Raw genomic sequence first — 25,079 nt, forward strand, 5'->3', positions numbered from 1 at the left:
TTCACTTCATATTCTTCTTCTAACTACTTTTTTTTTTTTTTTTTTTTGGGGGGGGGGGGGGGGGGGGGGAGATTTTCAATGCCAACCCTAAGTTACTTGCCCCCTAATATTAAAGCAAGTATGCCATCCCTTGAGTTATGCAAGTTATTAATTAGACCCTCAATTAGTAACACTATTAGTCTCAGTTTCTAATTATTCTTTCAATGTTACTCCCCATGTGAAGTTTAAAAACACCATCCATGAACCATGGCTCCCAATTTCATGAGGGTTTGTGATTAGGAGAGGAAGAAGTCCAAAAGGTAAAGAAAGATGAAGGAACGTGTCAAGCGTGAATTTTTTTATTCACGGTTATTATTGTACTTTTGAAAAGTTTAATTTGCTTATATCAACATTTAACTGTGATTTTCTAATGACTAGAGATCTGTAGCTTGATTGATAGGTTGGATGGCTAGGGGGTGACATTAATTTTAAGGAGTAACTTAAGAGGTGTCTTTGAAAATCTCTCTCCCCCTCTGGTTGGAGAAATCACTGTATATTCGGATCAGTAATGTAATTCTTACCCTCAATAAAGGGGTAACAATTATTTCATGTGAGAATAGGAGAGGGATGTGCAGCTATGCCTTCTCCACCCTACTTCACACTTTATCTCACCTGCTGCCATCAACCAAACACAGACATAAGAGATAGGAATTGGGTTCTCTACCTCTTGGGGTAGTAGGAGTCGGGATCAGCTCCCCATCGGGAGAGCACCCGATGGCTTCCCAACCACAAAAACAGTGGTGCCGTCGAGAAGATATATTTTGAAAAAAAAAAAATTCATATTTTTACCTGTGGGCCACTGGGTTTTTGTAGTTGAGAATCCTCCCAGGACGAGAAGATGATCCTGATTTGAGTAGGAGACCATGAAAACTGCACTTCTAAGCATTGACGTCAATGTGGGGCGACCACAACGCTCTATGCCAATCCTTGGGATGGATAGTGGACCTGAACTCAGAGATAAGGGCCCAGAAGAATAACAATGGACGGCGCAGATTGATTGGGGACATGTTGTCTGACTCTTAATCTGTTGAACTTGATTAGAACTGTTGCCACGTCAGCAACTTTCGTCTTCAACATTATCCCCAGAAAGCCCATCAAAATGAAAACAAATACCGTGACGTGCCCGAACGTATGCCTGTTTAAATTAAACTTTTACATGAAGAACGGTGCCGGAGGTTGTGGATAGGAGAGAAGAGAAGAGAGTAGAAAGTACTTTTGGTCTTGTGGACTCAAATTCTCAGGCTCCACCAAAGACCAAGCTGCGAGATCTCTTCACGATCCCCACACACTCACTCCCTTTGCTGGCTCTGGGAAGAAAGAGATCGAGAGATAATGGAGCAATGGGCGAGCAGGGGAGTTCTGGTTTTAATAGAGAAATCTGAACAATGAGCAGTAAGTATCGTGTTATGTTTCCATGGCTTGCCATACTGCTACTTTATCTTCTTCTTCACCCAGGAGAAATGTGTTCTCTCTTGAAAAAAAGAAGCCAATCTCTCTCCAGATTTCCTCTCACAATAGATCGATTCCCGCATTTATTTCATCTCTGAACAGGAGGGGTTCGTACAAGTACAATCCCCTTGTTTTCCAGGTTTCGTTCTCTCACTCACTGCTACTTCAATTTCTAGGTCCTGTTCTCATGCTAGCTAGATTTTGCTTCTCTGGTTAAATAACTGATTCTTGTTTATGCATTCCTTCAATCCTTGCTTCTAAGTTTTATTCAGTTTCCGTTTTATCGCTTATCACCAAATGCACATCCAAAATGTAATTGATTAACAGTTTAAGTTTAATCGAAAATATATTTTCGGTTCAGTGCATCCAAATAGCTGTTATTGTGGTAGCATTATCTGGACTAACTAACTGCATTCCTTCTCAAGCACAAGAAGAAAATCAAAACAAGATTTGTAGCTTTGTTTGGACAATCATGGTTAAGAAAACTCAACCTCAGTGAATAGGATAGAGGCCCCAGTGACCTTTATGCATACTTAGTTCATGTAGAACTGCAAAGAAAATGAAATCAGACCATAAAGTTTGTGTCAGTGATTTAAAGGTTTTGATTAGAGAGACTCTGTGAATAGAGATTAAGTAAGTTGCATTGGTGTTTGCAATTATAACCATCAATGCTGCTCTTCTGATTTAGAGACTATACGCCTTTCCCAGGACATTCGTATGCTGAGTGTATTCAGTTTTGCTGTTATTCTTTTTCTTGTCCCGGTATTTGAAACTCAGAATTTATGTTAATTAAGAAAATGAATGGTATGTTTACCAGATTGTTTCTTGACGCATGTTTGTTTTAGGCTGCTAAGCTTTTGGGGCCTCCCGCAAGGTTTGAAGCTTCGAAGCTCAAAGTGGTTTTCATGGCAGAAGCAATTGAGAATAATACTGAAATTGTTCCAAGAACATACATTCTCTCTCATTGCGATGTGACAGCTAATTTAACCTTAGCCATCTCCAATTCCATCAATCTTGATCAGGTGCTTGCTCTTATTACATGCCCCCTTCTCTTTGTCATAGAACATGTGATAGAACCACTACGATTTGCGCTAAATTCTCCATCAATATCCTTGCAACACTTAATTTCGTAGTGATCCCCAAGGTCCAAGTTTGAATCCCAACTGGTTTTGATAAGAAAATGGAACTACAATAGAATGACTAGTTGAATGTATAAAATGGTATTAAGATTGTCAAGGAAGGTTCTTTGTATAACCCCTCTGACACCAGTAACTCCCAAGGGCAACTCATGTTAAATTGTTCAACTGGAAGGATGTATCCTACGCTGGATTATTCCTATCCTGCCCTTCTGCTTTCTAAGTGGTACCACAATTCAGGTTCTTGTTTGGTTATTTCACCAGAGAAAATGCAGTTCTGCACCTGCCATTACTTTTACACGTATACATTACAAAAACTGTCACAACACCCAGAGAGGAATATGTGTTCTTATAGTGTTGAGTTTCTAAATTAATAGTACTTTGGTGTTTTTCTTGGTTGATTGAATTCATTATCTTCCCCTGGAAGTTGAAAGGATGGTATAGCAAAGATGATGTGGTGGTTGAATGGAGGAAGGTTAAGGATGAATTTCTTTTGCATATTCACTGCCATGTGAGTGGTCCCAATCACTTGCCAGACATCATCGCTGAGTTTCGATACCATATCTTCACCAAGGAGTTGCCTTTGGTAAGTTATGACAAATTCAGTCTTGATCATTAAAATTGTTGTTGTGATCAAATCTTTTTCTTGACCATCAGAAGCAGTCCCTGGTGTATGCTCATAGTATTACTGGATATGTAGTTACAGTCGAGTTCAGCCTTGCTTGCAACAGCAGATTAATGAGTTGGGGCTTTTCCTATTGGCTAATCTTAAATATGAACTGGTCTTGAGACATCGATAAATTTTAATCTGATTCCCCATTTAGTTGTATACCTGCCTTGAAATTATAAGGATGATGATTGTGATGATGCACTCATGTCTCTAACTGTATCAGTGGTACATGCTAGGTTCTGAAGGCAATGCTACATGGAGATTCTATCCTTTTCAAAGAGCACCCAGAGCTAATGGAAACTCCAGTTTGGGTATATTTCCATTCTAGCTCAAAGAAGTACAATTCCGTAGAATGTTGGGGGGCCCTCAAGGATGCTGCAGAGGTAAATATGATGTTACAATTTGACAAAAAAAAAAAAAAAAATTGATGTTACAAGCGCAGGCAACAATAATGCAAGACCATTTGCACATTCAATACTTTGGTGTTAATTTGCAATGGTTTTATAAAAGCTTGCCCATTTACCACAGCTTTTTTACGTTTGCCCTTCCTAAAAACTAACGTCATTTTTTGAACCAGAATCCCAAGCAAAGCTTGCCAGGTTCATATAAATTTTGAAATATTATCTAGATGAAATGGATGAGGCAACCTGTATATATGGTACGGTTTTTTTTTCTTCTTCTTAATATAGATTTTGTTCATTCTGTTCCCTTTCAGAGAACGCAAGAGCATCAAGTGCAGAAGTTATTCAGTTCAGGTCCAGAAGTTTGTCAACCTTCTCGGCAAAAGTGGAGAAGCCCAAAATCCGTCATACAAGCTCTTGTGTTTTTCCTCCTTTAATTCAAGACCGCATTGCAAATATCTTCACATGATAGCAATCCGCCACCACTAATCCAAAACATTGGAAACTGTAAGTAATGAAATCTAGTGGTCGACGGGTGTGAAGATTACTCCTCCAGAAGCACACATATTACACATTTCTTCTTCACTCACCCCATTTTTAAAACGGAATCAGAACCATATGATTCATTTGTTAATTGATGGAGAATGTATTTCGTACTTCCTTTAATACTTGTGGACAAATTGGACTCTTTCAATGCCCTATTATGGTTGGTCTTCTTCGATGGTTCTTCTTCTTTACTTGCGAAAACAGTTCTGACATAAAACTCAACAGTTTCTTCTGACTTTTGCATAATTAATTGGATCTCCTTATATCTCTGCCAATAGAAGTTGGTCTCTAGTTTCTTGAGAATTATCAAAAGTAACGTAATGCATTTTGATTCCAAAAGAAGAAAGAAAAGAGAAGAAGATTACTACCCTTCTGAAAAATTGGTTTGTAACCTAAATGTGGTTAACCCCTATTCGATTCAGTTCTGCATTTCCTGGAACTAGAAGAACTCCATGAACTACCTGCTGTGGGAACGGCCTGAAACAAGATCTGCCACAGCAAAGATAGATTTGATCTGGTTCTGGTTTTCAAACACTGACGCCGATCCATGCATGACTGGATTAGCTTATGTTCTTGAAGACTTCTGAAGGAGCTGAGAGCATGTCTCTTTTTTTCTAACCCTTTCACCCGAAATAATTAGCCATGCCCAGTCGATAAGTATACCCCCCAGACTCATTAGCGACGGAATGCAACTAAATTTTTTTGGGGGGGTTGGTGAAAGGCCTCACTGCTTATGGGGCGGGAGACAGCGACCGTCGCTTAAGAGAAGCCAGGGTTTATTTTGTCGGTACCACGCGGTCCTCTATGAGAATGTACGATTTGTTTTAGCGACCGAAATGTGCAGACCAAAAACTCAGCGGTCAGTTTTAGCGACGGACACAGACAGTGAGCGGTTGATTAACGGGGGAGCAGTCGTAGCAGGAAAAACAGCAAGGGTATCAATCAGGCTTTAGCGACAGAATAGGTTCGAAAGCTCACTGTCACATAAGAAAGCGTGAACGGCCGATATTTCCTCAGCGACAGGATTTAGTTGTAGCGGAGTTTTTTTTTATTAATACAGTTCATGAACTGGGGATGTTTTTTCTTCTTTTTTTCGCAAACCTTTGTTATCCACTTTATTAATACAGTTCATGAACCGGGGATGTTTTTTCTTTTTCTTCTTTTTTTTCGCAAACCTTTGTTATCCACACTAGCATCGCTTTTTTCGTTGTGAATGATCCTGAGAACGCCCTTGAGCACGCGGGTAACCGCATCTATTTTTGCAGGACGAATAGGAAACCATAATTAGCGGATTGTATGTTCATGACTAATAACAGAGATTGCAACCAAAAGTGATTCCTTAAGTTCTATACACGAGCTTCGTAGAATAATTGGGGTTTTACAATTCAAATTTGTATAATGAAGATTGTCCTATGATCCCATCATATTGAAAAGAGAAAAAAGAAGCCAATTACTAGCGTGCAAAAATGCGTCCCGAGAGTCATGTTTCTGTAGATTACAGAGCAAATTCTATTTCTCAGCCAGGTAAGAACCGAAAACATGATTGGCCAAAACCAGGCCAATCTTCCATTTTAGCGCTAAAAACTTTCAGTCAGTAACACAACTGGTCACCCATAAGCTAGTGTTGAGACACGAGGCTTGAGATGGCAGCTGTTATCTGTTTTCAACAGGAATTTAACAACTTGCTAATCAAATGATTGATACAATCAGTAGCAGCACCCTCTCCCCAGTTGTAGGAAAACTTCATTCCAGAGATTTTGTTTTCCAGCTATATTTCTCAGCGATTTTCCCTCCTGGTGTACTCCTAAAAAGTGAACCGACATCAACAAAAGATTTCTAATTACTATGTTAATGAACCAAAAACACAAGTAACATGCGTTAGCAAAGAACCCAGCATCTGGGAGGATTGGACACACAACAGAGTAACCCAGCCCCAGCCCCATCTCCATTTCACCACCCAACACATGAGCCGGAGGCTGCTCGTCGCAACCAATGACTTCTTCACCCTCGGTAGCAAAATAGATTCCAGAACTTTGTGCATATTAGATGATCCCTCCATAACAGCAGCAAAAATCTCTCACCCACCAAGTCATTGAATTTTTACCAACTCGAACCAACAAACATGAAGCAACAGAAAGGTAAGGAAAAAAGGGAAGAAAGGATTAACGGCTACAAGGTAGAATTATATCCTTGCAGGTATCAACCTAGCCCCTTGTCAACAGCTAACCACTACGTTACTGAGTTTCGTGAGAACTAATATTGTGAGGATGAGGATCAACTGAAAGGTATACAATTTCATAAAATGCAAAACTCCTATACAAATTGCATCAGTATTGCTTTGTGTAACCTCAGTTGATAACATCCAACATGTCACAATAAAGGGGAAAAAAAGGAAGAAAGGATTAACAATTAAAACAATAGAATTATATCCCTGCTGGTATCAGCCTAGCCCCTAGTCAACACCTAGTCACTATGTTACCGAGTTTCGTGAAAACTAACGTTGTGAGGATCGGGATCACTGAAAGGTATATTATTTCATAAAACGCAAACTCTTGTACAAATTGCGTGGCTATTGCTTGGTGTAACCTCAGTTGGTAACATTGAGCTTGTCACCATAATCATGTTGCCCACACAATACAACCATGTGGTCGGGCGTAAATAGGTGTATTTTCACAATTAAATATTTTAACCATCAACCTCATAACCATATTTTGCCTTATACGTAGTTCATCTTTTATATATCACATACAATGAAAATATCTGATAACAACCCAGCACTAGGAATACCATATTACACTCTTAACAAATGTAGGAATCCCTGCACTAGAACAATTTAACCGTTTTTTCATCATCTAGTAATATAAGAAAGACAATAGTTTACATATGGGACAAAATATTATCATGAGATTGATACTTTGATTACCCAAAATGCACCATATTATTCGTCAGTTCGGGCCACTAGAAGGCAAAGTCCTTTTTAGTGCCACATTCAATGTAACCAATCGTGATTACACCAAGCAAGATGCAATTAATGTACCGCACAGTAATATACATGGAATGACTGTCAACAATAGCCACATTACATCAACAGCAGTAGAACAGAATGGCAAAGCATCTAAAAGACAAATTGATCTAACCATGACTTCCTCACATAAACAAGAAATACGCACGAAAGCACAACTAAATGCCCAATGTCACCAAAATTCTGTTTCAAAAAATTGAAAGAGGGAAAAAAGCATGCACAATGATTGAAGTGAAATTAGTAGAATGCAATCTCTTTGCTAACTTACTATACTGTTCCAAATTAGCAAAGTGGACGTGCCACTCTAACCAAACACACTCCCTTGTTCCATCCCCCCCCCTCCCCCCCCCCCCCCCCCAACCTCTCTTCCTTTCTTTCCTCATCTCCTACCAATTAATTCAAAAGGGGGAAAAACACCAACCGGTTTAGCATGGAGTTCAGAATTTTGTATGTTAGGACTAATACCAATTTACGTCTGTGTTGTATTTTTGGGTATATAGCATTCACGGTTTTTCAATCACATACTAAGAAAAATTCACTTCTCAAACATGCAACAGTCCACATCCACATCATAAAGCAGTTGGATTCAAACATTGAACAACCACGTACAAATATACGATGTAAATAATAAATAATTTAAAGAGTGGAGCAAAGTATCAATATATAAGGCTCAAGTAAAAATGGAACTTTTTCAATATTACATGAAACCAGTAAGAAAACAGCGTACCAATTAATACTTGAACATGATTACCCAGAAAACACCATGTTGGATGGAAGAAAGCTCATTGTTAGTGCAATGAACAAAATTTTTTCTTCCCTTGGTCATAGGGGTAACTGAAAACTGTCACTCGCACTGTCATCCAACACAACTGGACACATGACATTTTTCACTCATAGTATGACACTTAATTCTTTCAAATTAATTGGATCTTCCAAGCTTGAAAAATCTCATACAACTGTTCAGACCCGTTCAATTGGAGCTTGTCAGAGCAAGTAGGACTCTTCTAAAGGAACTCATTGCAAGCATACTAATGGTTTGTGTAAGATAAAGATTCACTACATTCACTTGTTTGCAAATAGTGAATGCATTGATCAGCAAAATAGACAAGGACTAGTCAAAATGAAAGCTGTCCGCTTCTGGACTAAGAACAAGACACACTAACATGGTTCGAATCAACAACCAGGTTTACGGGAGTTGATTTGGACTCCAAGAAAAAGTCATTGGGATCAACAATCAGGCTTTACAGAAGCTAACTCCATTGAGTGTGACTAAATATTCTTATCCCACGATTGGTTCACAATTACTTCAGCAAGTGCACTATATGATAAAAATAAGTATTTTACTGAACTCATCTCTTAAACCAGTTATACAACCTTCATCTCCCTCAATAAACAAAATGATGCAAAACTTCTCAAGATACTCGACCATAAGACTCTAACATGCAAAACAAAATCATCTTCAGGGTCTTAGGTCAGAGAGATTTTTTATGTAAAAATTACATTACCTTATCTGCAGTAGCCTTTCAGACTCTAGTCCAATGCAAACTTAATCATCATTTCTGGTGTGCCCTCGTGATCTGATTCAACTTGCTAGTTAGCATTACCATTTATGCTTGCCAAAAATTGAAGAAATGTACATACATGCTTCTAACTATCATTCCCTAATTAATAGAGAATATTACAGTACAAATCAGGCAAATTAAATGAGAACAGCAGCCAAAACATGGGTCCAGCACAAGTAAACCCCTTAATAGTCTAGTTTCCCAGTAATTCTCTTACAAACGGAATAAACCTCACATAATACTTAGCATTTACTTCTCCATCAAGTTAATCTCCACTTCACAGGAAAAAGTATGTCAGCATAGTGACCATGGTTTGAAGTATTGGTGTTATATGATACGCACTGACACATATCTTTCTTTTTTAAAACTGTATTTTTTTTCAGTTGGTACAATACAATACCTACCGCTACAACGATATATATGTTAAAAGTTGTATAAGAGTATTGCCATGTGTCTGCCTAAACAGCTAGATGTGGCTGATATACAACTTATGCATCTTGATAGTTGCTATTGCCATTAAAGGCCCCTGCAATTACTAGACTATAGTTTTGGTGATGAGATTAAATTGTTAAGAAGATTTCACGAAAAAGGCAGGTACCAAAAAAACTTGATCATTGTATAAACCATAGTTTTTAATCCTTTTTTTTTTCCTTTCCATAAATCAATATATAGGTAAAACTAGTTTTACTGATGCATCAAACTTGCTAATTGCAAGGGTTTGTACTTGAATCACTGAACAGCTCAGCTCGCTATAAATTGTTATCCATTTCAATATTTACGCATTATACATGTTATATATTTATTACTCATTTATGTTTTTTGCCCCAAAAGTGTACTTTCCTATGTGTCTTGACCACTTCCAAGCGTTGTTAATATGTATCTCCCAATGTGATACAAAATGCTATGATACACTTCTTAAAATCACTGAAGCGATACGACACCCAATATTGATACTTTAAACCTTGGTGCAAACATAAACGGATTCCCTTTGACAGATGCCAAACAAAATTTCAGCTTTCAAAACATTGACCGTTTTTACACCAAGGATCTGCTAACCTCACCAAAATGGGGAACAAGAAAGAGAAAAGGGGGAAAGGGGGGGGATCTGACTTGCTTAAATAGTAGTAAATGTAGGGAGGATGAGTTCATCATTGTATCTGTAAATAATGTCAAAAGTGCTACATATAAAATAAGGGTAACTAAGGCAGAAACAACATTTGCAGAGAACTAACACTGTAGTGAATAAACACAATGATAAATCAATAATAATATAAATTACCTAATTTCCCCATCCTCTCCGAGCTCCCCATCTTCAAGCTCCTCGTGACCGCCGTTTCTGCGGGAACCATCCCTGTGGTCTCGCTTATGTCTCTTATGCCTGCTTTCACTATCTGTTTCCGGAGAATATGCATGCTGCCCCAAAAATAAGAACATGTGTTATAACAAATTTCAAGATGTTCAAAGCTAATTACAATCACGAGTCTAATATTCCATGACATTTGAATTATTGATAAATAAGATCTGCAGCATACCTTCCTCGATTTTTTCCTATCACTGCTATGCCTACGGGACTTTTTAGGCTCTTCCTTGTCATCTTTTTCAGAGATGTCATCATCAGCTGCACTATGATGTCGCTTCCGGTGTTTCCTGTCCTTGTCTTTGTCCCTCTTTTTTTCCTCTTTAGATACATAACTGTCAGTTACATCAACAATTTCATTTTCTGTTTCATTCTTCTTGGATCGTTCCTTTCCCTTGTCCTTTTCACGTTCTCTCTCTTTCTCTTTTTTCTCTTTCTCCTTCCTCTTTTCTTTTTCTTCTTTTTCTTTTTCTTTTTTTGCCTGCAGAACAATTCACAGCATATCATAGTTTACAGTTAAGAGAGAATATTAAGCAGATAAACACAGTAAAATAGGAATTACTACATTCATTAGGATAATAAACATCAGTTGTTATTCACTCCAGAATAAATAAATAAATAATCATTAGTCAATTGCCTATTATTTTGGTGCTGTAGGCTCAGATTAACTAAGGCTTAAATGGAATTACAAATATTTGTAACAGTACTTAAAAAGAAAGCAGCAGTATGAAAATTAAATCTGAAGGTGGTCTGTGGATCTGCCATACAAAAGATGTCAACTTGGCTTGCCTCCTGAAACTCATCTGGCAGATGGCATCCAAACACGACTCCATTTGGGTCAATTGGGTTTACTCCTATTTCCTCAAATCCGACTTCCTCTGGTCTGCTCCCATCCTTGCTAATCCCTCCTGAATCTGGAGGAAACTCCTCTTGAACAATGCCCCCCTCTGAGAACCGTATAGGAAAGACCTCGTGCCCTTTTTGCCATCTCCACTCTTATCTCTTCTGGCTCCTCTACCTCCTAGCTAGATCTGTGGCATCCGATGGGTATTCTTTTCACTCTCATTGGCCCCTGTGCTATTTATTAGACCCGTATCCCTAAAGCTGCCCCCATTTCCACTTTCCTTACTAACAATTCTTGGGGCCCCTCCCCCACCCCAGTCTCACACAAGTTTGGATTCCTTCCCCCCCCCCCCCCCCATGACCTCATTGTTTGGCTCCCCTCTCCTTCCAATCTTTTCTCCACTTACAATCAGGTTATATCAAGGATCAACCTTAAAACCTTACTTGTTTGCACCTTTCACGGGTGATTTAACCAACGACAATCAAGATAGTGTTCCTAGTGTATGCTTTACAGTTTACGCTGATGATATTGTTTTGATAGATGAAACAAAAAGCAAGGATTAACGCCATAAGAATTATAAAGATCAAATTTTGAACCGCATTCATCCAAAAAAAACAATTTTTTTTACCCCAATGGCTTCATGCCAGGTACAATGAAGACAGAGTCGTGGTCTGCAACATTGAATATAGTAGAAAGAATAATGAGGTGCTGAAACTTGATGTGATCATGAGGGGGAGATTCCACAATGGAAATATTTTAGGTATGTTGGCTCAATCCATAAATCAGGAAAGCGATACAGGGGATTATGCTTCATAGAGAATTCAAATACAACAGTCAACAAATGAAGCGGAGAGGTATAACTTTGAGTTTTCTGTGCACAGCATGCTCCTTTAAAACTTTAAAAGGAAGATTTTATAATTCATAGGATTGGGCAAGGTGAAAGGTGTAGAATGTAAGGCAGCTATGACTTATGATGCATCATAAAGTCAATGTATCAGAGATAGGAAATGAGTGACTTAATTCAGATTGAAGAAACTAAAAGATTCAAGGGCAGACCTGAAATGACTATAGCAGAAATTGTGAGAAAGTCATGCAAAACTTAGACCTTCAATCAACTTCAACATTGAAAGTTAACTGAAAGGCATGAATTCATGTAGCTGACCCCATTTAGTTGAGATAAGGTTGCAATGTAGTGGTAGAGCTAGGAATTTCTCCCTAGATGGCTCCAATGAAAATTACATAGTATTCCTAAATTTGATTGAATAATCAACAAAATCAAATGACATTGTGCACCAGAAGTAGAAACCAATTATCAAACATCCAAATAATAAAATTTGCTGCCATAATAAGAGCTAAGAGGGCATAATTGGTCAACTATGCACAAAATAGAATCATCTCTGTAAATACTGGAATAACTACAGTACCTTTTCCTCCTCTCTCTTGCGCTCTCTCTCTTTTGCCTTTTCCTGCAGACGTGCCACATACTCCTCAAAGATCTCTCTCTTGAGGTTCTCTTCTCCAATTGCTCTAATTAAGTCAATGTGACCAGAAAAACATGAAACCCAAAATGCAAAGCAGGAACTTAAGTGTAAAATAGCATTAAAATAACTAACCCACCATACCTATATTCTTGACTATCTTCAAAAATAGGCTTGGACTCTTCCCATTCTGAAGATGCAGTAATTTCCTACAAAAAAGGGAAGCAATAAGTTAATCACTTCCATCACCAAATTATTCAATTAGGTCAAACATTTCTTCTTCTTTTTTTCCAATTAGGTCAAACATTTCTCCTAAATGGATGTCATCAGTACTATTTTAAAACCTTGATAGAATGTAACAGATCAGTGAAATCATCTGCTAAACGTTGACGCTTTTTGGCTTCTTTTTCTTCCTTCTCCTTGATCCTTTCAATCAACTCCTCAAATATAAGCTGCATGCAATATGAAAAAAATGCAAACATCACATTCGACCCATTTCATAGGCAGGTATAAGATGTCAAGTACAACATAGAGAGTGGAAATTACATCAAATGCCACAAGCTAGTGCTAAAGACCAGAAAATGCTACCATAAAACTGTTCAGAAGATAGTTCATAACAGCAGCTCAAAAACTATAATACAAGCAATGATACAAACACATAAGGATCTAATGACAAAAAAATTTAAATCACCATGTTCTAACAGTCATTGGAATCTGAAAGGTTAACTTGTTAAATTGACCACCAACCCAAAAGATTAACCTAATCTAAGGATATTCCCAACAAAATATCTACCATTGATTACATATAGGACCTGATAACCACTTACCAACACATAGAAGGTTGTGAGTATGCATGCACATGTGTGAGTGCATGTGCAAAAGCTGCTATGAGTACAAGTTATTAAGAAAGTGGGACAGATCACTAGGCATTAAGGCAATGTAAAGAAATGGAGAAGATGTTGGAACTTGGAATTACCTTTAAGTTGATATCAGAAATGGGTTGAGAGACAACAACATCGGAGATAGATGCCTTAAAGTCTTCAAGAGTCCAAGATGATGCAATATTAATCTGAGAAAACACAATGTTATACTTCCACTCATACATACAGACCTTTATACCTACCTTAAAACATAGATCAGAAAAAATATGAGTCATTACCTTTCCTAACTTAGCTGCATCTTTTATCCGAGTCTTATCTTCATGATACTGCAAGAGAACAACAGAAAGCGTGTCAACAGCAGAAGAACCACATATATATATATATATATATATATCACTTCATAATTATCTTGAGATTTGTAAATACATATATCTCAAGTTCTATTTGGAGTTGCAGCGTGCTTCGATTTGTTATAGATCCATTCTAAGGATATTAGGTGGCATCAAATCAAAAGATGGATCGAGTTTGTTTTCAGAAAGAGATCCCCCAATGCAACAACCCCCCCCCCAAACAACAACAACTACCAAAAAAAACCAAGAAACAAGGAAAAAAATGAAAACAAAATCATTTTAGGGATAAAGTTTTTCAGTTCTTCTAAAATAGTTGAACAGTGTCCTAGATCCTACATGAATCATCTGGAATCACCCCTGAACGTGTTCATTTTTCTTAAGGATTTGAATACCATCAACTTTGCTTTGACCAATACCGTCTTGAAAAGTCTGTGTGCAAGCATGAGCATCTGATGAACAGAGACAGCCTAGGTTTCAGACAACTGATATCTAAGTCATGCTTAAATTCAAATGATAGGACAAAGAAATAATATAGCCACTTAGCTACCCAAGAACATTGAAAAATCTACACAGCCCCAGTAACAAAGTTTCCTGCAAGTAACCATGTCAAAATACCATTGTAACAAGTAATCCAGACAAAGATTTCCAATTAACAAAAACAATAAGTAGATATAACTTAATTATACTACTAATCCCATCAATCACATCACAAGTAAAATTAAAAGTATACTGATACTTGGACAATTTACTGAAATCAGTACAAATTCAGTGAGTAGTTCTAGATTGGTAGGAGACCAACTTGAAGCCAAATTTCAGGATCTGCCATGAACAGGAAGGTTAATAGTCAAAATCATGGTCAGGGTTTAATGATTGAGTTATGTCAATCGGAATTCTGAAGTAGGGCAAGTTATCAATGAAGTTTATTTAGGTCCATTTCCAGATTACTAGAAAGAGAATAATCAGGCAAATTTAAGGCTGACGGTTGGGGCTAGGGTTTGGATCACATTTCCTAGAGTGTGTGAAGAAGATTCAGTCCAAGTTTGACTGGATTCTGAAGGAACTTAGGCATTGGCAGAACTTAGGTTCTCAGAATATCCGAAGATGGTGGAATATTAGGTTTTGAGGTTTAGATGATTGGTATAAGATGGGTTAGGGTTGGGAAAGATCAAATTTAAAGTTCCCGCAAATATTCAGAGACAGGAGTTTGACCAAACTAGAATTTGAATAAACAGTGCATTTCTAACTATAATTTCAACACAAACTTCAACTAGACCCAGCAGGCTTTCCACTGCAAGATGTCAATTGGATAAAAAACTGATCCCACCAGCATTTATCAAACACAAGATTAAAATCTCCAATTGGGAAGAAGAGTAGCACAATAGCTTTTTATTAACTCAGAATCTGTTTTCAGTGTCATCACCCCACCCCCCTGGGGGGTTGCGGGGCCCCCTTTTATTTCTAGTGCAATACTCAACCTTTCGGATAACCTATACTGACTAAGTGACTAGGGAAGTGAAATAATGAAAGAAACATCTTCAAAATAGACTGGACTAATAGAACCCTTATCCAGCCTCATTAAACAGTAATAATTATTTGCAGTTTAAATTGAACAATACAGGACTAATTCAAATGAATAAACCTGAAACAACGTAAATAAACAAAGTAAGAAGCAAACTAACTAATCTCTTATGCAACCTTATTAGCAAATAAACCCAGTTTGGTGATGAACCTAAATAACTGATTGACCAAATAAATAATAATGTACATAAACATAACCATGAATACATCAGACATATCTTATCAGTGGAGTGGTTACTAGAACATGACTAATACCAATCATTCAGTCAGTACAGTTGACCATTTTAATCCATTATCAGGACGCACCAACATAGGGGGTGCTTTCTAAGGATAAATAAATATGATAAAACTTATTTAATCCTAGTATTGTTAAAAAAAATACAAGGAATAGGATTATGCATAAGAAAATACCTGTTTCTCTAATTCTTCAACAACATCCTCAAACAAATCTTTAGGCGTAGAACCAGAAGAATTTGAAGATACTGCTATATATGCGGATAAGTCTTTAACCTAAACGTAGAAATGAAATGGGACAGATGAGATTCAAGAAAGATAAGGTGAAGTAAAATGATTTGGAAAATATCACCAGAAAACAATCCACTAAAAGTAACCTGTTCTGCCAGCCCAAATACAAAAGAGTTAGGCAAGAATACCTTCATACAATAGTCATGCCAACGAGTTTTAGCTGTAAGCATTCCTTCAGCAACATGCCCTTCCAGCAACTTACGGAATTCATCACGGTTTTTTCTCTCAACTCGTCTCTGTTGTTCCTGTAGTTGGACAACAAAGACAAGAATAAGAATGAAGATCACAGGAAGTTAAGGCTATAATACGCAAAGGAAGTGGATTCTTTTTCTACACCTTCTGAATCTTCTTCTGCTCTTCTTCTTCCTTCTCTAAGTCACGTATGTATTCCTGTTAATAAAAAGTACCATGAGTGCAGAGTTCAGTTGGAATATCAACAGGATGATTAAGCAAATTACCTGAAAATTTTCCAACCGATCTATCTTTTCAAGGCGAGAACATCTTTCATCATCCTCTAGGCGATCTTGAACTTTACGCCACTGACTGTTTACCTAGAGGCAAAACATACAGTTACATTAATCAAAACTTCTATGAACTCCAGGAAATATACGTATTTAAAAATACAGTTCAAAACCTCCTATTCTTAATTCAAAACCTCCTTACTTTAATGAAGTCACAAGATTCCAGAAATTGCCTGTACTCCATTATGTTCCGTTTTTGCTCCTCCTGAGCTTTAGCTCGTTCCTACAACACATATCCATGACATGAACTGTCAGAAAGATCCATACTGAATATATTCACTAACACGGAGATATCCATGATTCCATGTAAAGCAATACTAACTTTATAGAAAGCTCAAATGCTAAGAGAAAATATGCAGATAAAAGACAGAAATGGGGTTATTATAGTATAAAACACGACTTGAATTGGATCATATATGTTTTGGGCCTTAAATCAAATGAGTTTTCTTCTAATGGGCAACAATTTAAAGTAGGAATACAGGATTTCTTTATTGGTTTGCATTGAAAATTTTTTGTCTTATTTTATTTGTCATTTAAGTGTTTTAGTTAGGCTGGATTAAGTCTCTGAATTCAGCCATACTTTATGTTGTCTGCATACTGTCTTGGCTGAGTTTCAAGAGTAAAACACATCTAAGGTAGGCTGTCGGCTTGGATACAAATTTTGACCAATAAATCTTAAATCAATAAAGAAAATTTTGAAAGATTAGAATGTCTGCATGAACATATTGCACACACAGTTGTTAAGGCTTCATCTAGGCATCCAAGCGCCATGTAACCTCGTTGGCATGGTTTGAGATCTCACGAGATCTCGGCAACCTTGTTTTTTTAGGAAGGCGAGATGAGATAAAGGGCCACATGTGGAGATCTCGGCTATCTCGCTTTTTTAGGAAGGCGAGACAAGATAAAGGGCCAAATGTGGAGATCTCACCTATCTCGCCATATCTCGTTGGAACTCTCAATTTTCGCCGGATTTTTTTTCGGAATTCTGCTAGATTTCCACTTGCAACTACTCTTAGCACATCTATAACACCAAAGGAAGATCAATCACTCTATGATCGTCTTATGAACTTATGAATTATGGCTTATATAGAACTTCTGATGGTTGTATAATTTTATTATTCTATTTTTTAGCGCCGAGATTGTGATACTCATATGGATGTAAGCTTGATAACATTTAAGTTAGTTGATGTATTTGATACACTCACTTTTTAGAAGCCTTAAAGGTTCTATATTACATTTTGTATAACCTTGCATTCCCCAACCCGCAGTATTTAGGATTCACACTTAAGAGTCAACTTATAACTCATACTTAGGGTTGTTTTCTCTTAAATCCAAGGCCACCAATGTGTTTTTCAAAATGCCTAAATTAGGCTTACTACCAAGTTTGAGACCAACCTAGACCCTAAAACCCACCGAGATGGGCCATCGAGTTGGCCCAAAAAATGACCATATTTTGACTGAGATCTCGCTCAAGAGAGAGATCTTGAACAATGCTTGTAGGTATCAACCTGATTTTCAAGCCTCCCCAATGCTTTAGTTCACCTAGTCGCCATGACAACTACAGTTGCATGCCTAAATGCTTGTAAGTACGTACACAAAGACTATGCCATTGACTATCACTTTGAAGCTTGAGGAAAGCATGTCATAAAGAATGATGATTTCTGAAGGAATTCAACCACAAGAGAGTGGACCAGGAGGAAGTCTGATGTTTAACTATCAAAGAGTTTGGAATTAGAACATGGGGGGGGGGGGGGGGAGGAGAAGAAGAAGAAAAAAAAACCATTTGCCATAGTTATCCACTAAAAGATGCATGGCTTCATGATTGGTGAAACAGCCACCTAAAATCCTAAACTATTAAAAGACACATCCTTCATGATTGATGATTTTAAAGACCTCAATGAAACATATTTAAACATAGATGCTTTATGATTCATGATCATCAAGACCATGCTTTATGATTGAACAATGCTTGTAGGCCATCCTAATTCACATGCTGATATGGTTGGATGGCGATTCAAAATTTTCGTAGAGAACTCCAATATGTGCTGTACCACATAGAGTCAAATGGCAAATTGGAATTCTTGTGGACCGCATCTACTCATGATACATTGAGTTCAGTTGTATACAAGGCTAGTACACTTGCATGTTAAAATTGTCAGAATTACATATACATCAGACCAATCCACCTCTTCACCAAAATCTTTATCCCCCAGGGTGAATGGACTTAATATATGGGATTTGTTAAATTTATCCAATATCCTGAAGCATACTGGAGATTTACCCATTTGTTTTCTACTTAAATTTAAAAAAATAAAATAAAGCATTTTAAAGATTTAACCGCATTCAAGTGATGGAATGTGTACTCAATATGATTCCAAAATTACAGAACTCAATATTTGGTAACGCTGTTAAGTCTTCTCATTAGAATGAGGCGTCTTGCAAACAATTTAACAACTTAAGCAACCACAACATGCAGAGTCCTCACCTTTTTCTGGAGTTCCACCAAATAGTTTTCAAAAAGATCTTCACGGTCTCTAGCTCTCTCAACAGCCTTGAACCTCTCGTCATCCTCGAACATGGTTATTGCTTTGCTGCATATAGCCCAAAACATTAGATTAGAGCTGCCTTGCCATGTTATCTGGGGTAAACCACAAAAACAGCACTTGACAAAAAAGCATCTGAAAAGATATGGACCTCCATCTTGTAGATGATGTGAGCTCTTCTGACTCCTGCAAAACAATTCATGCAAAATTATCATCAGTTAGGGTCACCAGACTTAACAGCAAGAGTTCCTTCAGGTGAAATGAACTTACCTCCAACATTTTTGTAAATTCTTCCCTTGCTTTCTTCTGTCTGATTCGCCTCTCCTCAGCCTCCTGCTTTTTCCTTTGGCCCAGGTACTGTAACACAGTTATGAGGAACAAAAGTCGGATAGGCCCAAAATGTTATAACCCCCATCAGAGCAAGTAATCTTAATACCATCTGTGATATTCATTACCTCATTAAAAGCTTGCTTTCGCTCCCCAAGGGTTTTCAGAGCACCATACCTTTTATCAGTAATTATAATTCTCATAGTCTGAGGAGAACATTTTCACATTAATGACAAGTAATTGCATAGAAGCCAAACATGCTAATAAATAAGGTGAAATTGATTAATTACCTGTTCCCAAGTCCAGTCAGACTCAACATTCACTGATTCCAAGAGTGCTTTAAAAGCATTTTTTGCCTCCTGAAAATTATAAAATATAAGAAGCAACTATTCCAACCATACATAATTAAATTGGCATAACTGGTAGAGTCAGGCTTCATACTTGCTTACTAGCATAAACCAATGGTTCATCATCAACAGTTTTCTCCTCCACAGGAGTAACATTGACCTTGCCAGCACCTGCCATGCCCTTCTTGGCTTCCTGTACAGGATATAGACAAAATCCATATTTACACACTTAAAGCATACAAAAAATTAATCAGAGAAGCATATGAAAGTACTTCAAATTCAAACAAAAAATAACTAACAATACCTCCAAATCCTGAACAGAAGCACCATCCATTGGAGTTCCAATACCTTGAGATACATTTTCCAAGTTGGTCCTAAAAGAATTGACATGTAATGGAGAACAGAAAAATTAAAAGCAACTAGCAAACACATCACATGTTTATCTTGAAAAAACATGAACATACTTTGGAGTTGAGGCATTGAGCAAATCAAGAGGAACCCCACCACCCCCTGAAACAGTAGACTGTAAAGGAGTGACCGCTGCAGCAGGAGACAGAACCCCAGCTGCATTCGGTGTACCAGCAGAAGGTATTGCAGAAATAGCAGGTGATCCAGAAGCCACAACAGGGGGTGGGTTTAAAGAAACAATAGGTGCCACTGTAACTGGGCTCGATGCCACTCCTGAAGCTGCAACAGTGGAGGTAGAGCTAACTGAGATTCCCAAAGCAGGTGGGGTTTCAGCTGAAGTAACAGTGACAGAAGGCAAGGAGTTAGAAGTCACAGTAGTGTCTGACTGTACACCCTGACTAGCAGCATTTTCAGCCTGTTCACGAGCCGACTGGAGAGAACAACATGCCGAGTATGTTATCAATTAAAATAATAGAAAGGCTAAGATAGGATGCTATTTATGTCAATGAAGTATAAATAATTAATACCCTCAGTTCATCAGGTATTGTCCATTTTGATTGCTTAGTGACCTTGTTGTAGTAGTACCTGCAAAGTTTTCAATGTATAGGCATCAAAACTGTTTACAGCCCAAAACAGAGACAAAATTATAGTTTTCGACTATTTAACTTTAGCAGGTAACAACGAAAATTTTAGTTCACATCAAGTCTGACGAATATATCAAAGAGTAATCTCAAATGGAAAACAAAGAACTTTTCAAATGATTCCCAGAAATATTTATACAATTAATTTTATTTTTTTTAAATTACTTCAGATGGTAGAACAGTTTCACTTAACTTTGAGCCAGATTTTCAGTATTAAAGTATGAGAATGAAGAAATCTACTTCACTTTCACTAAAACCTATGGCTAGTAATTTTATGTTATACTACTGGCCTGCTCTTAAAACTTTACATTATCATTTGCATCCAACCAGACAAAGACTTCCCAAAATCAGACACTTACTTCCTGCCCTCTGGAGTTGTAAATTCCTTCCAGACAGTGGACGCATCTGCCCTCTGCGAAAGTAACAGAAACTAGTAAGCCAAGACTGAAACCAGAAACATAACCAAGTATAACAAAAATACATTTATTACCCTAACAAATTTGAAAAAAAGAAGGCCAAAATGGATCTAACGAAAATGACGCCATATAAAATGGTCCTTAACAACTTTAAACACCAAAGAGATGAAACAGGTATTGAATGACTTTGTCCCCCCAAAACAAATGAGAGACAATATCACACACTATGGACACGTTCCAAGGATTGAAAGTCTTCTGTTCTGAATTATGAGAGAAGAGCAACTTATAGAGAACAAGCCGCAAATCGAAAGACGAAATTCCAGAATCATCTAAAAGACTACTATTACAATGAATTATAAAGTTGAACCTAGATTCAGCTTCCATTTACACTGCATGGATATCATACAGCAACATGATGGTAAATAAGAGGTACAAATATCCATAAAAAGCATTGATACAAGAATTAAGTAATCAGGTGACTCCAATGAACAAGCAGTTGATTGTGATGCTCAAGAGAGCACCGAACTCTACAAAGTAGAAACATATCTCACCAAAAGATTCTCGTTACAGGAGAAACACCTTATCACAACTGATTTACGAAGAAACAGTTACAGAAGATATGACAAGCAGCACAGACCCATAGCATTTCATACCTCTCAATTGAGTAGCACAACATGTACCTGTAAGAATCCTTAAAAGCTATAGTAGTCAAGTAAATCATATACAAAAGCATGTGAAGATAAGCAACATAAAAAGAATAATACGTTGAAGCTAAGATAAACCAATCAAAACAGATATTGAAATACCAATTAAATAAATGCAGCACTCAATTGAAAAAGAATAAATAAAAAACTAGTAAGATAAACTGACTAACCAAATACAGCATGAAGTTTCATCATATAGCAATTAATAAGCATCAGTCTATATCATTGGGAACGAGTATAACATGATATAATAACTTTATGGGAACGAGTATAACATGATACAATAACTTTATGCTAACTAAACACATGTAAAAGCTTAAGTATTGATACTACCTTCAAATCATCTAAGACAAACCATAATTAAATTAAATGCACGGTAAGGAGCACAACAATGCAAAAAGAACACAAGCGTAAGGTGTTCCAACTATATAAAAACCATTTATAGGTTTAAGAACATTTTCCAACAAAACCCTATTGTGGCAAAAGGATGAAGGATCGAAAGAAAAAATCGCTTAGCTAAATATCCAAACCCAAACCTTCAGGTTGTGAACAGTAGCCAATAGCCATCACTAATTTACTGCAACAAATTGTATTGAAACAGCAACTCAGAGGAAAAACTCCCCAACAAGATACATTAAAGGGAACATAGCAGCAATTGCCTGCCTTGAGGAAGTGTAAACCCTTCTTCAAAATTGAGCATATGGAACGATTGTTTATGTTTACTTCTCCCCACTTGCCAAGACATCCATACCAGTGGGAAAAATGCAAAGAAACAGAAAACCCCCAATAAAGCATTTTGACCAATTTAAGCAATAATACAACGTCTGCTACCACGAAATGAAGGCAGACATACATCTTCAAAAGCATTTCCATGAGACGGAGACCATAATATATGAAATTTCAAAATTCATACTACAGTAATTTCCGTAATATGACTCACCTCAATGGGTGTCATCAATTCTAAAGGCTTCTCCCAACTAGACTGCCTTGTCTTCTTGTTGTAATAATATCTGACCATTTTATTTACATACCAACCAAAAAAAAATGTTCAGAAACTATGACAAGCGAAACTGGATGGATTCGTTAAGAAAGAAAATTTAATCAATCAAAAATTACATAGAAGTGCAAATGAGCTGCCATCTCCAAAAACAAAAATGATGAAGAAGAACGATAAAGCGTCAATTACACTAAAAACTACATTTCTGGCACTGAGACATACCTTCTCCCATCAGAAGACGTATGTTCTTGCCAATCTGATGCAGAATGTTGACTAGAGTCAGGTTGAGCATTTGTTGCCTGAAAAAACGAGGTGAAAACTAATGTATGCCTTCTTCTATTCAAGTGAAACATTTGAGTTTTAAGGACTAACTAAAATGACAGTACATAAAACAATTAACATAGAAGGACTAATTATCTGAAGAAGTCATAATGAAAGAAAGGCACCATACCACAGGTTGTTGTTGAGCAGTTTGCTGAACAGGTGTAACAAGAGGCACACTCTGGCCTGAAGAAGTGAGCCAAGGTTGCCCTCCAGCACTAGTTGGTAAATTCGGTGCATGCATCTGAGGTATTGGCTGGTACTGGTTCGAGGGATTAACGTTGCTCTGTGGCTGGCCATAAGATGATGGAGTAAACTGTGGACAACAACAACCATACAAAGTTAATGATTGATAACTTCTCAAAAACACAAAGCAGGCACGTCAAACATCAATGAAATCTTACAGTGTAAGAAGACGAAAGAGGGATTCCAATGCTACCAGCTACACCGCTCATGGGCTGCATACTTTGCTGAGGCTGTGGTGACACAGATGAAAAGGTATAGGGCATGGGAACTACCTGTGATGAAGCTGGCATACCATGTCCAGGCTGACCAGGCCTTGGAGGCAACTGTTGGGTTGGTTGAGAATACTGAAGCTGCTGACCTTGCTGCATTCCAACGTTTGGCATAGGAACACCTTGCCCAACAGGCCGAAATTGTTGCGAAGCACCTGCCATGAAAGGTTGTCCTTGCTGCTGCACTGACATCATAGGGCGAAACTGCAACAAAGGTCGAATTTCGCAAGCTATAGCATTCTCAAATTCACTATGTAGAACTCAACACGACATTCAAATACGAAAATAGAACTCGAAATTCATGAGGAGAAGAAACAATTACTTGCATAGACATGGATGGAGCAAAATTTTGAGGAGGACCAGCGGATCCCACCATAGGCGGTGGTCGAAATGGCTTTTCATTACAACAATGAAAATTGCTTTTAAAAAACAACAAAAGAACGAACAACTCGGCTCACATTAAAGAGAGGAAAATTTTCATTTTCTTACCTGTGCCGCAGAAGATTGAGGGTTATTCGCCATTCCCCTGTAAACCTGCAATCTTTACTCCTGAGAATGAAGTCTGCGAAATCCCAGCACCGACTACCACCATGTAAGAAAAGAGAATTGTTAAACAATTAAAAAATAAAATTGCAGAGAGAACAAAAAGCTGTAAGAATTGGAGCATAACGAGAACCGCAATGTTTCTATTTAATCTGAATCATGGCACCTTTAAACCGATCAAGAATTTCGCCCTTCTGTTGTATGGAGTTCCCCTTCCCTCGAAGTGTCGACAAACCCTAAACCCAAAAGATTCTGAAAGGCGGGCAAAAGGTCAGAAGTAGAGCTGATATAAAAGAAGGGATGTGCTCTTGCTGGATTTAGATACGCGGGAGATGAGCTAAAAGGGTATTACATTAGTTTATCGCGGCCATGGCCTCCATGCTCCTTTGCCTTTCGAAACGGAAATATTTGGGGTGTGTGTGCACTCGGGGGGCATTACGCACGCGTCTTTGCCCGAAATGGGTATTATGTTATTTTTTGGTAATTTTTCCTCTGAACCCCTGATGTAAAAGTAAAACCAGTTATTTTAGTTTTAAAAAATATATTTATTATTATTTTGACTAAATACCCTTGTATTTTTGGTTTCATTTTTTCACTTAGTAGCATATTGTTCAACCTAAAAAAACTAAGAGCATAATGGGTTAGAAAATTTCTTCAAAAAAACAATGGGAATTTATTATTTTTTGTTCATTATTAGTACATATTCTCTTCTACCTTTTCAATTGATTCGGAGGGTAGAACAATGGGAATTTCCCCCCCTTCACTAAGACTCTTTTTTATATCAATTAATTAAATTTTTTTTTTAATTTTAAGTTGTTTGGCATTTATTACCAGTTTTATTTTTGTTTAAAATAATAAAAAACTTCAAAAAATTCATAATGAACTTTTTTTCTATTATGAATTATGATACGAATTTCATTATCTTAATTTATGTACGAATTTACTTTTTATGGTTAAG

The 25,079-nt window shown here is 37.4% G+C and overlaps 2 protein-coding genes across 7 annotated transcripts; one reads left to right on the forward strand and one right to left on the reverse strand.

The window, feature by feature from the left end:
• Positions 1–1,191: 1,191 nt before the first annotated feature.
• On the forward strand, positions 1,192–4,303 carry LOC149008917 (STAY-GREEN-like protein). Of its 2 annotated transcripts, none has more exons than XM_089163949.1 (5): positions 1,192–1,627; positions 2,334–2,510; positions 3,052–3,210; positions 3,531–3,677; positions 4,010–4,303. In XM_089163949.1, the coding sequence occupies exons 1-5, from the start codon at positions 1,454–1,456 to the stop codon at positions 4,130–4,132; spliced, it is 780 nt and encodes a 259-aa protein (XP_089020075.1). In that variant the 5' UTR covers positions 1,192–1,453; the 3' UTR covers positions 4,133–4,303. The 2 variants fall into 2 exon arrangements, with proteins under 2 accessions (XP_089020075.1, XP_089020076.1); XM_089163950.1 differs by having other exon boundaries at positions 3,540–3,677.
• A 746-nt stretch (positions 4,304–5,049) lies between these two features.
• Positions 5,050–24,560, reverse strand: PRP40A (pre-mRNA-processing protein 40A). 5 transcript variants are annotated; one of them, XM_089160450.1, is made up of 32 exons: positions 24,474–24,560; positions 24,288–24,373; positions 24,068–24,160; positions 23,901–23,972; positions 23,468–23,782; positions 23,194–23,379; positions 22,965–23,041; positions 22,686–22,755; positions 20,985–21,037; positions 20,512–20,569; positions 20,041–20,414; positions 19,881–19,950; positions 19,671–19,769; positions 19,520–19,588; positions 19,358–19,435; positions 19,173–19,259; positions 19,054–19,088; positions 18,845–18,950; positions 16,502–16,582; positions 16,297–16,389; positions 16,175–16,228; positions 15,967–16,083; positions 15,725–15,823; positions 13,664–13,711; positions 13,481–13,573; positions 12,849–12,956; positions 12,649–12,713; positions 12,451–12,553; positions 10,358–10,663; positions 10,105–10,238; positions 8,769–8,840; positions 5,050–6,045 (listed from the first exon to the last, which is right to left on the reverse strand). In XM_089160450.1, exons 3-31 carry the CDS (start codon positions 24,098–24,100, stop codon positions 8,810–8,812), a joined length of 3,114 nt encoding a protein of 1,037 aa, XP_089016576.1. In that variant the 5' UTR covers positions 24,101–24,160; positions 24,288–24,373; positions 24,474–24,560; the 3' UTR covers positions 5,050–6,045; positions 8,769–8,809. The 5 variants fall into 5 exon arrangements, with proteins under 5 accessions (XP_089016576.1, XP_089016578.1, XP_089016577.1 ...); XM_089160452.1 differs by lacking the exon at positions 24,474–24,560 and having other exon boundaries at positions 24,068–24,140; positions 24,288–24,465; XM_089160451.1 differs by lacking the exon at positions 24,474–24,560 and having other exon boundaries at positions 5,050–6,034; positions 24,288–24,465.
• Positions 24,561–25,079: the final 519 nt, after the last annotated feature.

Source organism: Hakea prostrata, chromosome 7, assembly GCF_041222555.1.
Source record: "Hakea prostrata isolate BN-2017 chromosome 7, UWA_Hpros_2, whole genome shotgun sequence".
Lineage (NCBI taxonomy): Eukaryota > Viridiplantae > Streptophyta > Magnoliopsida > Proteales > Proteaceae > Hakea > Hakea prostrata.